General features: G+C 39.8%; 2 protein-coding genes across 4 annotated transcripts in view; both read left to right on the top strand.

Moving 5' to 3' along the window:
* Positions 1-2,360, top strand: part of ccdc141 (coiled-coil domain containing 141) — a 29,227-nt gene extending 26,867 nt beyond the window's left edge. Inside the window, exon 26 of the mRNA XM_051402829.1 lies at positions 349-2,360. Coding sequence (XP_051258789.1) covers positions 349-616 — 268 coding nt within the window. The 3' untranslated portion in view covers positions 617-2,360. The remainder of the gene's footprint in view (positions 1-348) is intronic.
* A 2,687-nt stretch (positions 2,361-5,047) lies between these two features.
* ttn.2 (titin, tandem duplicate 2) overlaps positions 5,048-23,440 on the top strand; it is a 211,710-nt gene continuing 193,317 nt past the window's right edge. For all 3 annotated transcript variants that reach the window (XM_051402827.1, XM_051402826.1, XM_051402824.1), the window contains exons 1-16: positions 5,048-5,278; positions 11,820-11,923; positions 12,938-13,141; positions 13,968-14,255; positions 14,439-14,521; positions 14,712-14,926; positions 15,062-15,137; positions 15,834-15,989; positions 20,307-20,366; positions 20,565-20,823; positions 21,130-21,199; positions 21,313-21,510; positions 22,063-22,205; positions 22,340-22,488; positions 22,597-22,824; positions 23,104-23,345. In XM_051402827.1, coding sequence (XP_051258787.1) covers positions 11,833-11,923; positions 12,938-13,141; positions 13,968-14,255; positions 14,439-14,521; positions 14,712-14,926; positions 15,062-15,137; positions 15,834-15,989; positions 20,307-20,366; positions 20,565-20,823; positions 21,130-21,199; positions 21,313-21,510; positions 22,063-22,205; positions 22,340-22,488; positions 22,597-22,824; positions 23,104-23,345 — 2,462 coding nt within the window. In that variant the 5' untranslated portion in view covers positions 5,048-5,278; positions 11,820-11,832. The remainder of the gene's footprint in view (positions 5,279-11,819; positions 11,924-12,937; positions 13,142-13,967; positions 14,256-14,438; positions 14,522-14,711; positions 14,927-15,061; positions 15,138-15,833; positions 15,990-20,306; positions 20,367-20,564; positions 20,824-21,129; positions 21,200-21,312; positions 21,511-22,062; positions 22,206-22,339; positions 22,489-22,596; positions 22,825-23,103; positions 23,346-23,440) is intronic.

The raw sequence follows: 23,440 nt of genomic DNA, 5'->3' as shown, positions 1-23,440 counted from the left end.
AGTAGCTGCTGATCCAGGAATGATTAGACGTTGCAGGTTTAAATGTACTTTTACTTTAATAATGAATTACTAATTAACATAAGTTTGCTAGTTAACAGTGTGTTTTATTTTGTTTGTGCGCACAGTAACAAACCAGAGGCAGTGAAGCTAACACTGAACACAACCCGCTGCATGAACACATCACATCATCCAGCCACATCGTTTCTAATCTTTAATCTGGCTGTCTGGTGACGCAGTCGGGGATCCTGTGATGTAAAATATTTACTGTGTGAGAGCTGTGGTCAGGCTTCCTCTGGCCCACAGTGAGGTTGTGTGCTGTCTGACCTGCTGTCATCATGGTCGCTTCAGGTTTAAAGATGGAGAGGTGTCAGCCACCGGCCCAGGCCGAGGGCTGAGCTGCGAGGATAGGGAACACTTCCTGTATGCGTCGGACTCAGACGGCGGGTTCCACGAGGCCCGGACTGCCAACCATCAGGATGAGCGGCGGGCAGAAGATAACGGCGGCGGAGATAAGTGGCTGGTGGCCCAAGTGTTTGACATCATCAGTGCGGACTGGCAGACCTGGTTCGGTACACTGTGTGTTCTGCTGTGGCTGCTCTACCTGATAGTACTCTGATTACTCTTTTTCCACTACAGGAACTTAACCTGTAACCTTCCTGTTTATTTAGAACAATTGGTTCGGTTGGTTATAAACAGTCTCAGTTTAATACTGATGTCTCTGTATGAACCACATTATTCTTAATGTCTGCCACCGGGTCAGATTCCCCTTGAAATCAATGAAACGAGGAGGTAGAGGCACTACTGCTGTTGTCCACAGGGGGCACCATCATAACAGAATGGCAGTTCCTTGTAGGGGCTTTAAAAAGGCAACGCTGAGACAGATCAGACAGTGTGTGTTCAGGTCCACCTCTCTTGCTCCTCAATCAGAGAACAGAGGGGGGACACTGAAAAACCTGGGATGATCAGAGACCCCCCACCGGGTCAGATTCCCTTTAATATCAATAAAACTAGCAGTAGAGACAATATTGCTTTTGACCACAGGGGGCGCCAGAATCAACAGAATGAGAGAAAATAATGTATCTCACTGTTGCTGTAAAGCTTTGTGTCGTAATATCTCTCTACCGTCAACCTCATAGTTGCATAAATAACAAGAATTATTATATTGTATATTCTGAATGAGAATATAACCTGTATAATTAACACCCGACCTTGCATCTTAACTATTCTGAGTTATTAATTAAGACCAAATTTCAGCTTGTCTTATTAATTTCCTGTAGTGGAAACATCCTGTAATACACACTGTTTATAGGTCTGTTGGGGTCCAGACTCCACAGATTCACAGATATATATATATATTATATTCACATTTGTTTGAAACATTTAAATTAAAGTCCATTTCACATGAACAGAACTGAGAATCTTGGGGCCTAAAAAATAAGCTGGAAGGCCAGAAATAGTTTGAATCTCTGTGCTTTAACATTTTATTTTATTTTATTGAAGTCCATTTGAGAACAAACACTGGCTCTAGAATGAGGCTCGAAGGGGTTTCAGTTGGTTGTAATCTGAAGTTTCACCACTAGACGGCACTAAATCCTACAAACTGGTCCTTTTTAAAGAAAGATAAAAATAACAAAGTGATCACTAATAACTAGAAGATAATAAGTAAAAACTGCAGCTTTATTTATGAAATTGTTTTAAGAGATTAAGTTAAATTCTTATTGTGAATAATTTTACAATATTGGTGCAGAAACAAAACACTGATACAACAATAAGAGAAACATAAAACATAACAAAAGTATAGTTATAATTATATTAAGTTAAATGGTGAGAAAAGTTTCAACTTTTTACTTTTGGTTTTCTTAGTCAGACACATTAAATCATAATTTGAGATAAATTGTTTATTTTTTAAGATCGTACATCAGAATATTGGTAAACCAAAAAAAGATTTAATGTCTCATAGTTTTAAATTCTAAGTAAGTAAAGACATATTTTCTGGGTGTAAACGGACTTCCATACATCGGCCTTACTTTCCTTTAAATACATCAATGCTTTTATTCTGAAAATCCTCTCAGGCATTAGAAGAAGATAAATAGAATAATAACATCGATTAAAGCGTTAAATATAAAATGATTTTCTCTCGGCTCTCATAAGTTAACCTCTCCTGATAAATAATGTCTGTGTGTAACAGAAAGTAATAATGTCCTATAATTAGAAAGCTTCTCATTTAAGGAGAGAATATTTTAAATGTAAGGGAATTAAAGCAACATGTGGTTGGTGAAGAGAAGATGTTTGTCTCAGATTTGATCCTGTTTTGAGTGATTAGATTGTTGTTTCTTTGAAATAAAGAAATGATTCATGTTCCTGCTGTCCTGTTTTTATTAAATCCTTCAATTAGTTCAGTATTTGTTCTTTTATTTCAAACACAACTGTTCACACAGTCAATAATGTTGCACAGGGATTACCTGCAGGGAACTCTGGGTAAATGTAAGGGACTTTGTTTGTCAGGTGGTTTCTGGAGGATCTTCTTCAACGCCACAGCTCCCAGTTCCTCCAACCCCAGCAGATAAAGACTGGTTTAGAACTCCTACCTACAACGTTCAAACCTTTTGTACTATTTGGATTTGATTTCCACTTTAGTAGTTCAGTAGTTTTAGTTTTAGTTTTAGTGTATATACTTTAATTTATAGTTTTTATATCTTCTAATAATAATATTTACTGTGAATTTGCCCTGCTTTGCCCTATTGCTGCTGTGTCAAAATGAAAGGGATCAATAAAGGAATTATCTATCCATCTTCTTTTGAATTTATTTTGAAATTAACTGGTTGGCATTCACTTACAGTAGGAAATCCCAGCTCCCAAATCATCATAGACCTTTTAAACTGGGTATGCACGATACATATCAGGGCTGATGAATGACCGGTTGCTAATCATTTATTTTAAATTCTTAAAAAATGTTGCTAATGATGAATAATGACTTAGTATCTCAAATTAATGTCACAGTATCACAAAGTTAAAATATTGATGAAACACTTGAATTTCCGAGTGTCCCTGAACGCACTTCAATCAAGTTCAACCAATGGCTGTCCTCCTTTCAGGTAGGTGACGTTAGCTAGCAGCTAATATGTGTCTCCATGCCAACTGTTTAACAGTAAAACGCAGGTTAAATAGTTTTAATTGACTTTAAATTAATGTTATAACTCTTGTGGAGTTTATATGTTACAGGAAATACAGCCTCTGTGTAGCATTACTGTTGCTACAGTGTCAGCTAACGTTAGCAACGATGCTAAGGGTCGCTAATGTTTCCTGTATTTAATTATAATTTGTACAATAATATAATAACTTAAGTTAAAGTAATACAGTGTCAGAGGTAGAGTCTGCAGAACTAGTTAAACCTTAATAAAAGAAAGAAAATAACCAATAACACTTTTATATTTATAAAGCTGCACAATTAATCCAAATATGAATAAAATCACAATATGGTTAAATGCAATGTAAAATGTGACAAACAGCATTATAATGAAAAGATTTTACCTGGTATACAAAGATAGCCTCAAATAAAAACAATACCTATAATAATAATAATAACAATAATATTAATATTAATATTAATAATAATATGACCTACTTGTTGAATGCTGTTTATTTGTGAGGTAACAATGATCATTCCCACATTAATCGTGAGTCATACGGTAAAATATCTGTCAAAATAATCACAATTCGATGTGTCAGCTGTATCGTCCGTCTGTCCCGAGTGTAATATTATTTGTAGTCAGATTGGTACGGTAGGAATCACACCAGGAAGCATTAAAGAAAAAGCTCCACAGTTTGTGCAGTTGTTGTGATCTCTGATGTCTGAGGAGTTCTCCTGAGGGATAAAATCATCGTTAAATATTCTGTTAATGTGTCATTTATTTAGACATCAGAGGATATAAAAGATCTGTAAAGAGACTACTGATCATTCAGTTTGGCAGAAATTGTGTCCATCACTCATCGGTGGAGGAGAGGGAGCTGCTGAATGAGGAAGAATGTTTTAAATCCTCCATCTTTAATCCCTGTGTCTCAGCCTTTCAACCGTCAGGTGTGTAAAAACTGCAGGTCGTCAACTTCTTTTTAAAATATACGAATATGTGAAATGATCAGATATCGTAAAGAAAATCCACATCGTGTATCTCTAATGCTAACTTTATCTTAACGGACAATAAGACAGAGATCAATGTTTTTTTCTCACTAAATAAGAAACTAAGTTAACTCTCAGATCCACTAACATCAGTGTAAACATAACAATATTAAATACAATTAGGGCTGCAACTAACAATCCTTCATCAACATTCATATTCTATCAGAGACAAAAGGACGTCCCAGAACCTCAAAGAAATTCATAAACTCATTTTAAAGTTTGCTGTTGGTGTTGTATTTGTGATTTCTGTAACTGTTAAAGCTTCAGGACCAGATTCCTGTGAGGAAGCAGCTGTTCTGTCATAAATTGTGGGATGTTGTTGTTGTTAGTTGCCAGCAGCAACCAAGCTTTATTTAAGACATTCAGGGAAGGTCCAGTGAGGAGGAGTGAAAGAGTAAAGTTGACTATCTGGAGAGTGCTGGACATAGTGTCTGTTATTAAAACCCTGATCAACCAAACTCCATTCAAAAAACAAGCATTTTAAAACTCACAGACACACAGAACCAATAAAGTATAAATTCAGACTTTTTATTAAATCACCATCATGATGTAGTTATATCAGCATCATTTTGATCCATTTATTGACATATGATACCAAATGAATAATCCATTGATCAATAACTGCTGCATTAATCCACCATTAAAATAAACCAGCCTAATTTAGATGTTTGGTTTGGTGTCTGCAGCGACTGTCTCTCTGTCTCTTTGTGATGTAAAACCACTGACAGGTGTGACGAGTTGCATAAAATGGCTCCCCTGTCCTTCCCATGATTCCCTGCAGGACCGTGCGGAGCTGACCAATGGCGCGCCCTGCCCTGCGTGATGTCACTGAGGTATAAAGCCCCCCGCCGTCCCACCGGCTCCTCTGAGCAGAATCAGCGTTCCCGGCCTGGACGCCTCGGCTGGAGGGACTGCTGTCAGAAGGAAAAACAAAACTACACGGCGCTGACGGCCTGTAGTTTTGTTTTTTTCTGTGGGGTTCCTTCGAGGCTCAGCTTGTTCTCCTTTTGGATTTTCTGACTAAATTTTCTGGATAAAGAGATTTTTGATTTTCCTGAAGACAGCCCCCCCTGGGCATCCCAGGCATCCTTGTGCAGACAAGTAAGTGTGTTTAAAGTTTTCCAGAGTGTTGTGATTGACGAGCAGCAGCTGCCTGTCGCCTGCTGGTTTAACACCCAGACTCTACCTTTCCCACCAGACTCCATTCACTTTTCTACTCACTTCTCAGAAAGTGACACTGACACATTGAAGGCTTTTTGCTGCTTTTCCACGTTGAAGGTTATAATGGGACGTCCCAGAATAGCCCCTGATAGCATCAGACCGGACTCTCAGCTGGGCGGCTGATGGCTTTTTAAGGGAATCAGCAGCAGGGCTATCAGTTGCTCCTCCAGCTATGTGCCACATGGTGGCTGTCAATCAAACTGAGGTGTGGTTGGGGGGGGGGCAGGGGGTTGCTGTTATTTTTAGCGTTTGGTGTCCTGTGTTAGATAAACCCCCCCTCGTTACATTACACAGAGCTCTGTGCGGAGGAAGTGTCTGACTGACAGCAGGGACTCATCAGTGAGGCTTTTATTTTGGAGGAGAGTGAACAGCTGTTGCAGTGTCATTAAGGTTTATTAGTTTTTATTTTAAAGAGTGAGAGACTCTTCTGGCTGATCTGCAGCATGTTTGAGAACAAAGTTTAAAAAAAGCAAAGAAAAGCCACATGTGAGAATATGTGATGTGTCGGTGGTTTTGTTCTTAAGGTGCTGAGATATAAAACACTGTGGCTGAAATAAATCCTCAGGATGTCGACTCTGATCGGCCTGTTTGAGCCGATGATTGGTCTGTGACTGACTGATGATTCAATTCATTTATAGTGGAAGTCCTGTTAATCTGAATATGTTCAACAAGTACTTTTGTTTATTGTATTAAAATGCTTTTATTGTTTGAGCACTTGGAAAAAAGGGGAAAGAGAAGTTCAGCTTTTTTATTCTGTCGCTAACACAAAAACACAGCAAACAACACAAATAGTACGTTTATATAAGATATTTTGTCCTGTCGCAACATAAAGCTGACAGGAAAACAACTGGTTGATTTAAAAAAGGTTGACACATAAAGAATTGGATCCTTTAGTGAAGTATTAATATCACAGTGTAAAGTTCTGCTTTATAGTGAGGCAGAGGTCAACTAAAGCAATGACTAAAGCTTACAATGCAGTTTTACACTATTATACTATATGTATGTTTATTATTGGACTACTTTTACTGACTGTTAGCGAGTTAAACTTCAACAATACATCGTATTCAATAAGATGATTGACTGTTTCGGATAAAAAAAATCTAAATCTGAACAATGACTTCAGCTGTCAGATAAATGCTGTGCAGTAAAAAGTGTTTACTTCAGAAATGCAGTGAAATAAAAGTATAAAGAGGCAGAAGATGGATAAACTCCAGTATTTGAGTGAATACACACCTTTAACCGCGTTAGAAACCTGTTGACTGATTCAGTTTTTAATAAGCTTAGATAACTGTTGAGTGTCAGACCTCCGCCTGTCACTTCTTTAACATTCAGTTGAGTCATCAGATTAAGTTTAGCTGCAACCAGATCTGGTCTGCGTCGTGTTCAGGGACTCTCAGAAACCTGATTTAACTGCTGCAGGAACCTGATAAATCCTCCAGAGACTGTAACTTCCTCACAGGAATCTGAGGTTTTATAGAAATCACAAATGTAACACAGACAAATTTTTAAATGTGAGCTGGTGTTGATAAAAATGTGACTTCTGTTTGTTGCTTTTTGTGGTTAAAATCTTCTGAATTAATCTTCAATTTAACCCTGATAACACACAGAAAACTCCTCAATGTACATTAAAGTCAATGAAAAGGTATTTTTGGAGGGTTGAATCTGAAAACCTCTTAAAACGCCTACATTTTCTTAATTAACACATTAAATAGACTTTATGGGATGCAGACTTTCTTCTTCATTTACTCACTAACTTGAACTAACAAAACTATGAATGATTATTTATGGTGTTAATCAGGTTAAGGGGTTTAAATTAAATTAAATTAAAGTTATAAATGTTTTCAGGTGCAGATTATTGATATTTTAATGGATGCTTAGTATTCAGGTGTTTAATAGCCTCCTTTTGGGTTAAATCAATGGATAAAATAACTGTAATGTCTTCAGTGTTTTTATGGATTTGGGGATTCTGAATGTTGAAAGAAAACAACTTGAACGTACTAGTTATTAACTGGTTATGAAACTTAATTGAAATTAATGAAGCGGCACAGGAGAAACACTACCGCTGTTGTCCACAGGGGTCGCCAGAATCAACACACAATGAAAGTTTCTGGTTGCTGCTTTAAAATATACAAAATGCTAATTGTGCCCAACTGGGTTAATTAAATAGTAAATAATTGATTGTGATATATTGAAGATATATAATTTGTGCCTGTAAATGGTCCAAATGGATTTCTGGGAACTAAAGATGGACATGAAATTATAATAATTATCTATGAATTGTGTTTATTTGTCTGGAGGCTAAAATGAGAAAGTTCCTTTAATTGTTGTCATTGTTACACACAAAGGTCTGAGCACAGAAACATACTGTATGTGTATGTCTGCATCTATGTGGAGAGCTCTGATGGGTCAATCAGATCAATCAATCAATCATGGGAACTGCTTTCTTGATTCATCGTTTGGTCCAGAAGATATAAAATGACCAACACAGTTTCCCAAAGCCCAAGATGACAAACAACATGTACATATAAATAAGCAGTTTTCACGTTTACTAAACTGGAGCCAGAGAATTATTGATTAATCAATTATCAAAATAGTTGCCAATAACATTTCTTATCATTTACTAATAGATCAATAGATTCATTATTTCAGTATAATAACTTTAAAATAGACTAAATACTTCACGTCAGTAAAAAAGAACAACTGTAATATAACAAACATTAGAAACATAAATGGCTTGAACTGATTTTAAACACAAATATTTTGCTAGATTAAAATGTTGTAATATAGGACATTATGTCTCTTTTACATTTCTGTAAATGTCAGCTGATGTTTCTCAGTTGGAAGACGCTGTAGGAAGTTCACACTGAACCAATCAGAGGTGTTTTTATAACCTTTAATAACCACAATGTGAGTTTCCTGCTCTCAGCTCGTCAGTTTGAGGTGACCTGGTGTCAAACAGCTGCTGCTACTGTTAGCTGGACAGAGACAAACAGGGACAACCAGAGACATCAGGGACAACCAGAGACATCAGGGACAACCATGGCCAATCAGAGCCAGCAGGGACAACCAGGGACAAACAGGGACAACCGGGGCCAATCAGAGACAAACAGGGACAACCATGGCCAATTAGAGCCAGCAGGGACAACCAGGGCCAATCAGAGACAAACAGGGACAACCATGGCCAATCAGAGCCAGCAGGGACAACCAGGGCCAATCAGAGACAAACAGGGACAACCATGGCCAATCAGAGCCAGCAGGGACAACCAGGGCCAATCAGAGACAAACAGGAAATAATCAGGAACAATTAAATCAAAGTAAACCAGGAGTGCATTCAGCCCTGACAAAAGGTTGCAAAGTGTGTATTTAAATATAATCAGTGGTGCGTTGAACACTTTTCTTAATACACTGTTGTTTATATAAACGTCGCTGCTGATTGGGTAACACCTTAGAGCCCGCTGCACTTCGTTCAACCTGGAAACCGCAACGAAACAGTGCTCCCCCGTTTCCAGATTGAACGAAGCCCTGGGCCGACCAGATAGATGCTGCTCCAGGCCATCCTGGACAAATCAAAGCCAACCCAGTCGGGTCGAGGCCAAAAGGGTCCAAGTAGGTCAAATCAGAGCCACTAAAAGGTCTTCATCAGAGTCTCCAGTCTAAATGTGCAATGACGATTGATTTGACTGCATTAGAGGGTTTATGATACCAGTTGCAGTCCGGCCAGTTGGTCCAGGTCCCAGTATGTTGTTGGTTTAAACTACAGATAAGCTGAAAGTTTTGTCTGATAGACATTATTATTTCTGTTAGGTTGGACTGTCTCAGTTGTTCCCATCTTTCAAATAAAGCTGGAAAAGATTGGTCGATCATCAGTTAATAAAAATAATACATTTAATTTAAGATTAATTATCAAACAATTGCCTAAAATTGACACTTTAACCCGATATTATGACTCATTAGTTCAGACACCGACATTCATTGCTTTTATTTGATGAAATTGGTAAATGTTGGCTGATGTTAAAACACTTTTATTTTAGCTGAAAAAAATACAAATAGTAAACATTTAAGTCTAAACTAAAATATGAAATACGAAGCAAAATAGAACAAATTTGGATTCATTCTTCTCTAGTTTTTATACGATGTCGTCACTGAGCTTGTTTATAATATATAATTATATATATTATATATACAACCACAAATATGTTTTTACAAACAACCAACATCTACCCCCCCCCGAAGACGAGCAGAAACTGAACTGGATCTGAAACCTAAGACCGGTTCCCGTCGGGGGTTAAACAGGTGTTTTAATCCGCTCTGAGCTCTGCGGTGGATCAGCTGGTGGTTTATCAGCCAGACCCCGTGGAGTCTGGACCACCTCCAGGGACACAGCTCCTAAAAATAAACCCTGAAGGGATCAAACCAACGATCTGAACGAGAGTCTCGCTGTCAGCAGGTCAGCTGTCAGAGAGAAAACACAGGAAATTATTTATATTTAAAGTGTGTTTTAAAGTGTAACAGTAAACGAACTCTGTTTCTAAATGAGTTCACACATCTCTGTGCTGTTAGTGAGCGGCTGACAATATCAATATATAGTTATTATATATGTGTATTATCTTTTTCTGCATTACTCTTTCTTTCATTTAACTAATGAAATGTTAATCTAAATTCACTCAGTACATGAGGTTTGTTTAAATACAAACAATACAACAATAGACTCTGGCAGACTTAAGACTTAAATAAGTTCTTTCAGTTCTTGTGCTGCAGACACATTGGTACCAAATAAGTACTGAGGTTTGACATCTGCCTTCATTTAGCAACAAAATCTCCATAATTTAAGTGAACTCAGTGGATTTGAAGGTTTGGTGCAAATTTAGGAAATTAAAACAGCAGCTTCTGCCCAAAATGCCTGATTTCACAGCAGGTTTTCTGAAACATTGCGATGAATGTTGCGATGTTTTTAGGCATTTTCCCATTGAAATTGTGTGAGCGAGTGATAATTTTAAAAATAGTTGCTTGTTCCAGTGAGAATAAATAATTTGTGTGAAACTACGATTGCACAAAAGGTTTTTGCAGAATTCACAGGGATTAGGTTGAATTTGGGTTAATGGTTGCGATTGAAAGAGCTCAGGAAACATTCATATTTAAAGGAAACATTTGCTGTATGAAGGAGATTGTCTGCCACTTTGTAGTTTCTCACACTGCTTCTGGTTCTGGAGCTGAACATAAAAATATATATCTTGTGAAGCAGTGTGAACAGGAGAGGATTCGGTCCTTCCAGCAGCTTTCAGTTCATTTTCTACCATCAGTTGTTTGTTCATACACTGTCAAACCGTCACACCACGTCAATAACATCTCTAAATAGGTTAACTACAGTTCCTGTAACAGTAAACTGATGTGTTGGATTTTTATAAATATATCACAGTATCACCAATAAACCAAGAGTAAGACTGTCAAAAGTGTTTGACATTAGTGTCGATATGATACTTGAGTTTCATAGTTTTTTAAAGAATTAAAAAAATAAACTTTTTTACATTGAACAATAAAAGTCGTCAAATGTTAAATGTTGTTGAAACAAAAGGAACTAAATGAAAAGTTTCTACTGCATATGTGAAATAAGTTGTATAAGGTGTTTAGTGTCTCCAGTAGGAGCTGTGTGAAGTCTGATAAATGACACCAACTGTTGGAGGTCGGGTTGCATTGTGGGTAACGTAGGCTCCAGGTTCTGACAGGGAAGAATGTGTGGAATACAGACGGTGATCCCTCTGGTTCTCAAGTCCGACAGTGTTAGAGGAGCTAAATCTGTTTCAAATCTGAATTATCTGATCAAAGAATACATCAACGGGATTATTAATCAATAAAACATGGCAGTGAACATTTTGAGATGTTAATTCTTTTTATAATGATAATGTAGTTGAGAGCAGGGACTGTTTACGACACTGGAAATGTGGGAAACTGGCGCTATGATCCTTTTTTAAATGTGTTTTCCTAGGGAATGTTTTCCAGTAATTAGACTGTTTTTTGGCATTTTAATTGGCATCAAGTCTGTAAAGTAAAATATTGTGTTGTCTTCATGGAAAATGCATAATTCCCAGCATGCTCCTGTGTCCAGTCAGCAGTGGGTAGTGTTGGAGTGGCTCCCCTGCTGTTTGTTCTTGGTTACTGCAGCCAGCGTGGTCATAAAGAAAACAACTTTACTGTAATATTATTTTACAGTCACATAATGATAAAAGTAAGATGATTATTTATGTATGTTATCATTTGATAACTATGTGTAAATAAAGAAATGAAAACTTTTTCCCCTGAATATATACAATGAGGATGAATGAGTGAAATGTAGATTGTTTCTTTAGTTGGTGAATCTAGAAAGTTCTCTGCTGTTTTTGTGTTTTGTTCTCACAGTTTGTCTCTTTGTCCGTCCTGTCCGCAGGGTGCCGACCAACATGTCAACACAGGCGCCGACATTCACGCAGCCGCTGCAGAGCGTCGTGGCACTTGAGGGTAGTGCCGCGACGTTCGAGGCTCAAGTTAGTGGTAAGGACCCTTCATGACTGAACTGAAACCTCCGATTTTATTCCAGAATGTTCTGTATGGAGATATTTAGCCCACAATGTAGGCTAATGTCAGAGTCAATGTTACCCAGTAATGCAGTTAATGCAACGCTGCTTAGAGAAGAGCCTCTAAAGGACGTTACAGTCTTTTGATTCCAGTTGGATTTTAAACTGCATGTTATTATTGCTGAACGTCTCCTGGTGTAATGGATGCTAAAGCCAGGATTCACTTACAAGCTAATTAAAAGTGTTAGTAATGCTGGTTTTTGTCAATTTGTTTAATTATTATTTGTTTAAGGGAACATTTTTCATGTCCAAGACGTGTTTAGCCTAGCTTAGCACAAAAAGTGGAAGCAGAGACTGCTAGCAAGAGTAGCCAAAAAACAGCATAGTCAGTGTAACATGTGGCGTTTATCGCTAGTTAGTTAGCATTTACATTGTGCTAGGCTATTGTGGTGTTATGGTAGCAACAGCCTGCTAGCGTGATTGATGATGTGTTAGCTGTTGGTAGCTAACGAGCTAGCTGCTCACCTAACTCTATCAAAAGAGACAGAAATTCACCTTCCAGCAACTTCAACTGTCGGATGTTGTTTATTGAAGAGGTGTAGAAATAGAAATGTAAAAAGGAGACATTATTTAGCAGCAGTTAGCGATCTCAGTTGCAGTAACGACACGCAGTTGATAATAAAGGTAGCTAACAGATATTAGCAAAAGAACAACCAGAATAATTTAACGTAACATTTAGGATTTCTTGCTAGCTAATCTTAGTATAAATTGCCCCATTGTGTCACTGAGGGTGTTTTGTGAGTTGAAAAGGCTAAATGTCTCCTTAGATGAAGTCAGGCTAGCAGTTTCCACTCGCTTCCAGTCTTTGTGCTAAGCTAGGATAAACATGCCTGTGATTTAACTCTGTACTGGACCCAAAGAGATCAAACAGATGTCTATCCTCTCAGTATCACATCAGTTAGTTAGGATCTTTGGCTTCTCTCCTCTGCAGGTTCTCCAGTTCCTGAGGTGAGCTGGTTTCGTGATGGCCAGGTTCTTTCCGCCGCCGCTTTGCCCGGCATTCAGATCTCGTTCAGTGATGGCCGCGCTGTTCTGAGGATCCCCGCTGTGACCGCCGCACACAGCGGAAGATTTTCCGTCAGAGCCACCAATGGCGCTGGACAAGCCACGAGCACTGCTGAACTTCTTGTTACAGGTGAGCGCTCGCTGTGGGTAACTTTTATTCACAGATCCGACGGATCAAAATTGTGTCTTTCTGTGCCTCAGTTGGGTCTAAATTTATCCTGCTCTCAGATTAGGGGCGCGGCCTGTTATTTAATCCAGTGATAAAACCGATATAGATGCAGCTGTTGCAGCATAGCTTTCCTTAAGAGGAATCTCAAGTTTATTAAGCGATTAACAACTTGAACTTGAACCAGTAAGGCTCTCATGTCCTCAGTTTCAAAACTCCACATGTCAACTAGCTGATAATAAACCAGCTTTAATGTTTGAAAGAGAGTCCAGGGGTTAAACTTAATATTTATCTATACAATTCTTTATTCTTATATTTATATTCTTATATGTTTATCTTTGAATGAATTGATGAAAACATACATGAATATTATATTCCATTTCTGCCATTGGATCCTCCTAAATGTGTAAAACACTCTGGACCTTTGAGTAATTCAAGTAATTCAGCACTTGAGGAGGATGTTCTGCTTTTCTTTGGTTTTTAACACTATAAACTGAATATGTCTGGGTCTTGGATTGTTAGTCGGAATAAACAAGACGTTTGAAGACGTTACATTTTACATTAATTGATTATTGAGAAACTAATCATGAAAATAATAAAAATAATAATTAGTTTCAGACCAAAAATCAAATTTAATGTATGTTTTTATGCAGATGACACAATTGTGTATGCCATGATTTCAGGTACAGCTCTCAAGCTCGAGTCTTTTATTCAGTTTGAAGATTTTAAAGGTTTTTTATGACTCTTTTTTAAAACATGAATTCATTAAAACAATTTTCTGTCTCTGCAGCCGAGACGGCGCCTCCAAACTTCCTTCAGAGACTGCAGAGCTCGACAGTGAGACAGGGCAGCCAGGTGAGACTGGATGTCCGGGTGACAGGAATCCCAACACCTGTGGTGAAGTTCTACAGAGAGGGAGCCGAGATCCAGAGCTCAGCTGACTTCAGGATCCTCCAGGAGGGCGACCTGTACAGTCTGCTGATCGCAGAGGCCTTCCCAGAGGATTCTGGGACATATTCTGTGACTGCAACCAATAGCAGTGGGCGTGCCACCTCCACCGCTGAACTGCTGGTTCAGGGTGAGAACCTCAGACCTTTTCTATCATTTGAAATTTAAGATTGAAATGAAAGTGATGTATGGACAATGATATGTACTTTAAAAGTAAACCTTTAACCAATTCAGAAACATGAGTAGTCTTGATTTAGATGTTGTTTAGTGTCGTATCCACATCAGCCTAAACTCACGTGTGTTTTTGCTGCAGGTGAGGAAGCTGTACCTACAAAGAAAACCAAGACTATTGTGTCCACATCCCAGATGGAGACTTCCCAGACAAGAGTGCAGAGGGTGAGACATGATAAAAAAACACCTGGATTTGTTCATTAACCAATCGCAGTTCTTGTGGTGTATTTATGTTTAAACTGAATCTTGTAAAAAGTACATTTAAGGTTAATTTAAGTTTTAATTCGTTTTTACAGAGTTCATTAAAACACATATAACTTGTACTGTAATTATTATTATTATTTTTTTTTTCCAGAAGATGGAGGCCAGTTTCCAAGCCACCACCATGATGGAGATGCACGTAGAAGGAGGAATGATGACTCAGCATTTGGCTCACAAAACCCCTCCGCGGGTTCCCCCAAAGCCGACCTCCAAGTCCCCACCGTCCTATGTTTCCAAGATGACGGGAGGACGCCAGCAGTCACCTTCACCTGTCAGACATGTGAAAGGGCCGACGCCCGCATCTGTCAGGTACAACCGCCACCACTGACTCAGTCTTGCAAGATGATACGAAAGTGACAGAAATGATCAGAGTCTTGGCATGTTGAAACACGTTTGAATTTTACAAACGGAAAACATTGTGTCTTATAATCTTGTCCTCTGCAGACCCGTGTCTCCCTCCGCCAGACTGTCCATCTCTCCCATCAGACCGGTTAAATCTCCTTTGATGACAAGGAAACAGGTAAGAACAAAAGTTCACATCCAGGTTAAGGACACTTTCCAAACTCACCATAGCTACAACAATTTTACTTACACTATGCAAGATTTTTACCTTAATATAACAGCTTCGAAGTCATTTCGATTGTAAATGAACTCGTACTATAGCGAATCATCCCGATAGCAAAGCAGGAGAGGGATGTTGTTGGCAGAACCAGCAATGCAAGTCTGGGAGTGGCGTCCTGCCAAATCTCGCGAAAATCAAAAAAAATTGCTTTACAGCGCGACGTCACATACATCAGCGACATAAGAGGCAGCCTCAATGGAAGACACTAGCAGGCAGACGTTACCTTGTCAGTAGACATCTTCGGAGTCTGTCTTTGCCTGTTCGATGTCCGACGCTTCCATCCTACTGAACATGTACCGGTATACAGGGGGGAGGGGATCAGGCCATGTGTGCAGAGACGCAGAGCCGTATATAGAGACAGCTCTGGTGAGTGGTATTTACGACAGTTAACGTTAAATACAAGTACTCCGCAGCGACTCTAGGGGTAGCTGTTTAACAAAACCGGAAAACTGCATAGTATGCCTTTAAGTAAAATAAAGATTGGCTCAATAATAAATTCAAACACTGAAGGACACAAGCTGGTTCTTCTGAAGCACTTCCAGCACATGTACTACTCATGGTAACCGTCATCATCATGGTGCCTTCCTCTTGTAGATATCTGCCTCTCCGGAGGTCCTGCCACCCTGGAAGCAGGGCGACTATTCGGCTGAAGCCAGCTACACCACTATGAGCAGCATGACCAGTGTGAGTAGCGCCACCCAGCTTCATATGGAGAAACACTGGGAGCAGCAAGTCACCGCCACCAGAGAGGTGAGGAAGGGGCAGCTGAATTGACGCTTTTATGTGAACCTGCATGCAGGCCGATTAAAACAATACAGTTTCTTTGAATCAGCATCCAAGTTATTCATTCAGGAAAGTAAGAAACCAAACTGGTGACCAGATAAGTGTGTAAATGTGTGACTTGATTAATGTGTTTTTGAGCTGGAGCAGATTTGATGAAAGGAAATCTAAAGAATACAAGTGCAGCAACGTGAATGCATACTGAACAAGGGCCAACAGTATACAATAACTGTACTAACTGTGAATGTTATGAAGTGAAACAGTGCCTTGGCCCAGCTCTGGCTGTGTGTTGGTGGTAGAGTGAACATGTGTTGATGTGTTGATGTGCTGTGAATGCGTCAGGACGAGCATGTATTCCAGGACGATAAGAGCATAGCGGTGGCTACCGTGGTGGCGGCTGTGGATCAGGCTCGTAGCCGGGGGCCGTCTGAGGCCGCTCTATCCGGAGAGCAGGTAGACCGCCACTGTCTGCTACCATCACTCCACCTGCTTCACGTCACTTCATCTTTTTTCACTTTTTCTTCTTTGTTTTTTATCACTTCAATCACTCTTCATAAGTCAGCTTGGGTTGTTAAAGATATTAGCAGCTAATGTTGCTTCCACTGAGCACATTCTTGCTCCCAGAGGATGAACCTTTGTCACTTTAACAGCCCCTACCTGCCCTTCATGACCAGCTTTAAAACCTCTGTCCTTTTTTTTTTTTCAAATTTTAAATAAAGTTGCTTGAACTTAAATTACAAAAACTGACAAAGAGGCCAGATTTACAGACAGAATCAAATGAAACTTACAACTGAGTGTCATCGGCATAGTGGTGGGAATCTAAAATAAAAAGGACAAGGTATTGAGCCTTGTGGGACACCACATTGTGTAAAAGCTACACGTAGTCACAGTATCACTTTGTGCATGAAAAACATTTGGAAAATCAGTGGAAAATGTCAGAAATCGGAAGAATATTGCTTTTAATAAAGCTTTTCTTTTTAAATTTTTAAATAAAAAAACAACAACCTTTTTTTAATCAGGAAAGACATTTAGAACAATTAATAATAATTACAATAATAATAACTTTATTTATATAGCACCTTTTATAAACAGAGTTTACAAAGTGCATTGACAAACTAGGCAAAATGACAGCCGTGATACACAAAATGTAATTAAATAAAACAATAACGAACACCAAAATACAATTAAAAGAGCATAAAGCCAAAAACACGTGAAAATACACATAAATTCGTGTTTTTCATTTGTTATGTTAGTTTGATTAATATTTGTCCTAAATTTGGATGGAGACCTGATTATTTTTGTAGCAACAGTTATGTGATATCTGATAGTGGGGTTTAGAGCCCGAATTATCCTTCCGCTTTACAGTCTGTACAACATACAAGCTCGATTCATAAAACTGAGCAGGTAACGATGTGGTTAAATGTGATGAGGTTGGTTGGAAGGTGGATTTCTTCACATTTAATGGAGCGACTGTTGGAACTCTCCTCTTCCTCACCCTTTATTTCCCCACTGTACCTGCTCTTCTTCACGAAATGACAAGATCTTTGCTTCACACTTAACAAGAGTAAATTGCATGTTTTGGTCAAATGTTGCACGATGCATGGCTCCAAGGATTCATTGATTATGATTGTTTCAATGTTGTTCTGTCTCTTGTACGTACACTATGGGAGTATTTTTTCAGTCTTTTGGTCAAGAATCTTCCTCCCCACTTCCTGCCTTGTAAGTCCTGAGATCTTTGTGCTACTTTTTGTGTCTCCAGGCTGAGGGAGGGAAAAAAGCCGGGGCGGTGGCCACAGTGGTGGCCGCCGTTGACCTTGCTCGCGTCCGTGTGCACGCGGAGGGCGGGGTAGCTGAAGAGGAGGAGGCTGTAGAGGCGGAGATAAGGCAGCAGGGCGGAGAAATGACAGCAGAGAAACGCATTATTGTAACAGAAACACTGCCTGCTGAACCGCCAGCTGCTGTTACTGTGACCTCAGAGCAGCACAGAGTCCAGGTCTCACAGGTCGGAGGAGTTTACTGAATTCATGTTAGATATGATATTATATATCTGACAATAAGAACAGAGTCTTCTTAACCGCTCAATGAACTCTGTTGGTTGCTCCAGATTCAGAAAACAACAGAAATCTCCTCCCATGTGGACACTGGTGTCTCCCCGTCCCCAGTTCCACATTTCACAGTTTCTAAAGTTTCTGTTCCTAAACACGAACCTAGCCACGAGGTAAGGAGAGGAGCTGCAGGCCCGCCGTCATCATCCAGAATCCTCCATTTCATCTTTAACACACGCACATCTTAACACACAGTCTCCACTGTTTTGTGGTGTGATTCACTTTGATTTCCTCCTCACAGTATCGCCCATCCTAAAATATTACATCACTTTTTCTGATTTGAGGCCACCACAGCATCACAGCCACCAGCTGCAGTTTGTGGTGATCCACTGGAACTACAAACTTTTGTATTGTTTCCTATGAAATGTGATTACTCTGTAGTTTTATTACACATACTTAAAATGTATAGTTTGATCAAATTTAGCTTCAGTTTTTTGGGTTTAAGTTTCAGTTTCAACTACTTTCCCAAATTAGTTCTAGTTTTAGATTTTCTGCATCCACTTAAGTAAAGATAATGAATCCAGACATATGAACTACACAAGGGATGAACGAATACACCATTATCATTATTAGCGAGTAACCAACCAACCAACTAAATTACCTGTACTCATACTCTGAATGGGTGGGCAGGATTAGTTGTTCATTTAAACCTGAAATTGATATGGGTTGATCAAAAGTTGTCACATTTATTAGAACACATTACATTAGCTACAGACCAATGTTTTTGATGAAAACAGTCTGTTTTTTAAACCAGTAAGTCAGTAAAAACTGCTACAGTGTCAGTCTAGTTGTTTCTCTTGAAAATCTGAAACAAATCTGGTATTAAAAATGTTTTATTGTTCATCTGCAGGCTGTGTGCCTGATATCAATTATTGGCCACTTCTTGTTAGATTGATATATAATGTGGCAGAGACAGTAGTCAGATCTCCCTTTACTCTGTGTATATACAAATTAAAAGGATCAGTCCTGATCTGTCTGTGATCTGCACTGATGTTTCCTCTCCAGATCGTTGTCATGCTGTGGTAACCTCTTCTTTGCTTTGTTTTTGACTATCTCTGTATAGGAACTGTGTAGGGTTCAGGGCTGTAGCTATCATTGAACACACTGAGGTCAGGTGCTCTGTATTTGGTCTAAAAACCACAGTTCACATTCCATAATTATAAGAAAATATACTGTATGGCATAGGCTAGTTCCAGTATTCCAGTAGGAACATATTGGGGTCCTATGTTCCCCAAATTTATATGGCACATAGGACCTTGAAACCATGGACCCTGGGAAATTCAGACCCTGGGAACATATATACACTCCCCAAACTAAACAGAATGAAATACCTGGCAGCACGGAGATGGTCCTGAGACAGTTGGGGCTGATTTAGTTGAGTTGAGTTTCTAATCACTTTCAGAGGAAAACAGAGGCTACATGAAGTGAATAAATAAAACAATAAATATTCCAATGAAAGAAGGAAGACTTAACCTCAGTGTTTCTAGACTTCTGTCTACGCCCTGCTGGGAAAATTAATTGCTCTCCACCGCTCCTCCTGCTCACTAATCCTGAACGTGGACTTTGGAAGTTCTGTTTGTGACGATGGTTAACGCTCTTCTCATTGGCTCGGTCAGGTGTCCATCGCTGGCTCTGCTATCGCCACTCTGCAGAAAGAATTAAGATCCCCCCACAGTCCCAGAAAGATCATCAAGCCCGTCAAGTCTCCCAGTCCGTCTCGCAGAGCAGTGGCGGTGGAGGTGCGAGTGACGCCGGAGCCCCTCCCACCGCCGTTCAAAGACGTCAGATATCAGAGTCAGTTTGAGTTACAGCCGAGCGGAGCTTACGCAGTGAGTGAGGAGGAGTTTGAGGACTGGGAACCTCAGGTTGGTCCGACCCCGTCGCTGTAGTCCTCTATTCACTTCCCCCAATTTAACCCCGTGTGGACTGTCACTCGCGTTCATCCTCTTCACAATAACGCAGCAGCCAATCATAGGCTGCCCTTCACCCGCCTCATGAAGAGTCTTCTTCTTCTTCTTCCTGTCTTCACCTGTTGACCTTCATCCCTCTGTCCTCTCTGCAGGGTTTTTATCTGTTATAACCAGCTTCTACCCCTCCATCCTCACAGAACTCCACCGCTGAGAAACACCTTGCTGTTTTCTGTGTTTGATGAAGTTTGACACGTATTGTTGTGTTTCCTCAGGAGGCTGCTGCAGTGCCCACAAGAGCTCAGGAGCCTGTTGTTCCTCCCACTCTTATTGCTGTGAGTACTTTACCTGTCCACTTCCTGTTTATTTCCTCCAAAATGTAATTACTGTAACAGATAAACAAGGAGCTATCCAATTATTTGGTTTATGATTAAAGAACATGCAATACAATGTAAATACAGTGAAAATTTCAATTGAAAACTGAAAGCGTTGGTCTGTCCAGGTGTCTGACGGTGTCTCTTTTTGCTGTTCAGGGCCTGAAGAATGTGACAGTGACAGAGGGCGAGTCAGTGACCCTTGAGTGTCAGATCAGTGGCCACCCTGCTCCCGTCATTATGTGGTTCAGAGAGGACTACCAGATCGAGAGCTCCATCGACTTCCAGATCACTTACAATAGCGGATTTGCCAGGATGGTGATCCGAGAGGCATTCGCTGAAGACAGCGGCCGCTTCACTTGCACCGCTACCAGCGAAGCAGGAACCATCAGCACCTCCTGCTACCTGCTTGTCAAAGGTAATAGTGGTAGGACAATGAACAAACACCCTTACACTTTATACTGATTTTACCCAGAATTTACCTGCATTTGGTGCTAGGCGGGTATTTTTTTACCCTAATAATACACGACAGTTATACAGAAATACCAACAGTAAAACAGATGTAATGTGATAGATTGAGGTCTGCAAGTTGATTTTAGAAATTATTAATAATGTCTGTCTAAAAAGTTGGAGAATAATCTTAAAACTGTAGATATTATTTAAAAAATGCACTGTTTTAGTTTTTGTTCAGCATTCATTCAGTCGACCTTTTACTCTGTTGTAGTGTCAGAAGAAATTGAAAGCAGAGAGGAAGTGACAACTGTCACTGAAACTGGAATCACTCAAGAGAAAACGTGAGTTGTAACAGTCTGACATATTGTTACCCAACAGGCCCAATGAGCCACTGTAATATCACATGTAGGTTTCCGAGGCTGTAGTGTTTGATGGAGCTGTTGTTTCCCTTCAGTGTTTCCGTTGAGATGAAGGAACAGATGGTGGCGGAGGTGAGTGCAGGAGAGTCTGCTGCTCCCTTCTTCATCAAGAAACCGACCGCTCAGATGCTGGTGGAGGGAGGAAGCGTCGTCTTCGAATGCCAGATCGGAGGAAACCCCAAACCCCACATCATCTGGAAGAAGAGCGGTGTGCCACTCACTACTGGATATAGGTACAAATCCTACTTTAGCTTCTTCAAAACCTTTTTATAGCCTGGTTCTAGTCTCTAAATCGCAGACCAATGGTCACTAGTGGAAAGTTGTGTTACTTGTGCTTTATCTGAGAATTTCTTTTTGATTTCACTTTATACTTCTACTCCATATTTCACTGAATTTATTGTACTTTTTACTCCACTACATTTATGTGACAGACTTTACAGATTAAGATTTTACATGAAAACTTATGGTGAGCCGATAAAATATTATAGTTTGTTGTAGATTAAACTATCCAAAAGTATATGAAATATTTGAAATTAGCTCCACTTTGACCATGTACAACAGTAAAGTGCTGAATACACACTGTATCTGTATTATAAAAATAATTGCATTATATAATATATAACACTCGCATGGTCTATGTTCTATTTAAATAAAGGATCTCAGTAGTTCCTCCATGGTTCAGGTTTGGTCTTGTGAGACAGAGGTCTGGTCAGTAGAGTTCCCAGTTCAAAAAAACAACTTATCAGACATCGATAGATAACTATTGCTTTGTTTTTTGCTATCAGATATAAAGTCGCCTACAAGAAAGAGACTGGAGTATGCAAACTGGAGATCTCCATGACCTTTGCTGATGATGCTGGAGAATACTCCATCTACATAAAGAATTCCCACGGAGAAGCCTCAGCCACCGCCAGCCTGCTGGAGGAAGGTATCAGCATCCTTTTGTTTCTCCGTCCAGGAAATGCCCAACCTCAGAGAGGCCTCTTCTGTTGTGACCAAACCATTTGAATGCATTAAGGAAAGCTTTGTTGGCTCACAGTTTTTGTGTATCTGTGTTTACAGAGGCATATGAAGCCTATATGAAGCAGCATGACGTGACATATAAAACTGAAGTGACAACGACAGTGATTCAGGAGCCCTCTGTGGTTGTGAGTCAATACGAGACGGAACAGAGGAGGGTGACAACCCCCATGAGCTTTGTCTCAGAAACGGTACTTTCTTCCTAAATACATGTAGTTGTGTGAAACCAAGATTATGTAGCAGTCTCAGTAATCCTTAGTTCATATTTCATGTTAAACATTCCAAACATTTTGTTGCAGGAATTCCTCATTTCAGCCTTTGAAGAGAGGATCATCCAGGAGATTGAGCTCCGTATCATGAGAATTACCTACAGAGAGCTGGTAACAGAGGATGGAGAACTGATGGTGACTGTAGCAGAGGAGGAGGCAGTGCAGCCAGCCTTTGAGACGCCGGTCAAAAACTACCGGATCATGGACGGAATGGGCGTCATTTTCCACTGCAAGATGGGTGGAAAGCCACTGCCAAAGGTACTGAGTTGGAAATCTTACTAAAATATTATTACTAAAATAACCAACTTTCCCCAAAGCTGGGTATATGTCTGATATGGTTCAGAAGACATTATGGGGTCCTCAACATTTTATGAATTCGTTCAGCTGCCAACAGGTTTTACAAGCTGTTTCAAAGCCTTCACCAAATGTCAGTATACATTCTACAAGACTTTTACAAAACAACGCTTAAAGCCCTTTGTAGGACCCAATGCTGAGACGTTAAATTGATGTTTAAAATGATCCTCTGTCGTCTGCCAGATTGTTTGGTACAAAGATGGCCAGCGCATCAGAGCTGGTGGCCGTTACCAGATGGAGGTCCTGCAGGATGGACGAGCCAGTCTTCGTCTGCCTGTTGTGCTGCCAGAGGATGAGGGCGTGTATACCGCCTTTGCAGCTAACATGAAGGGTAATTCAGTCAGTTCTGGGAAGCTGTATGTGGAGCCGTCCGGAACTGTAACACCTCAGAGATACACACCACAGCCAGCGATGCAGAGGATCAGGTGAGGTTTAATTTACAAGTGAGAAATAGTAACTTGGCTAAGTCAAAAACATCCAATGTAGGCCATAAGTGCTTGTTTCAAAGAGGCACTAGAAA

This window comes from Dicentrarchus labrax, unplaced genomic scaffold (genome assembly GCF_905237075.1).
Source record: "Dicentrarchus labrax unplaced genomic scaffold, dlabrax2021, whole genome shotgun sequence".
Lineage (NCBI taxonomy): Eukaryota > Metazoa > Chordata > Actinopteri > Moronidae > Dicentrarchus > Dicentrarchus labrax.
The sequence above is the reverse complement of the archived record's forward strand: the minus strand, read 5'-3'. Positions and strand labels throughout refer to the sequence as shown.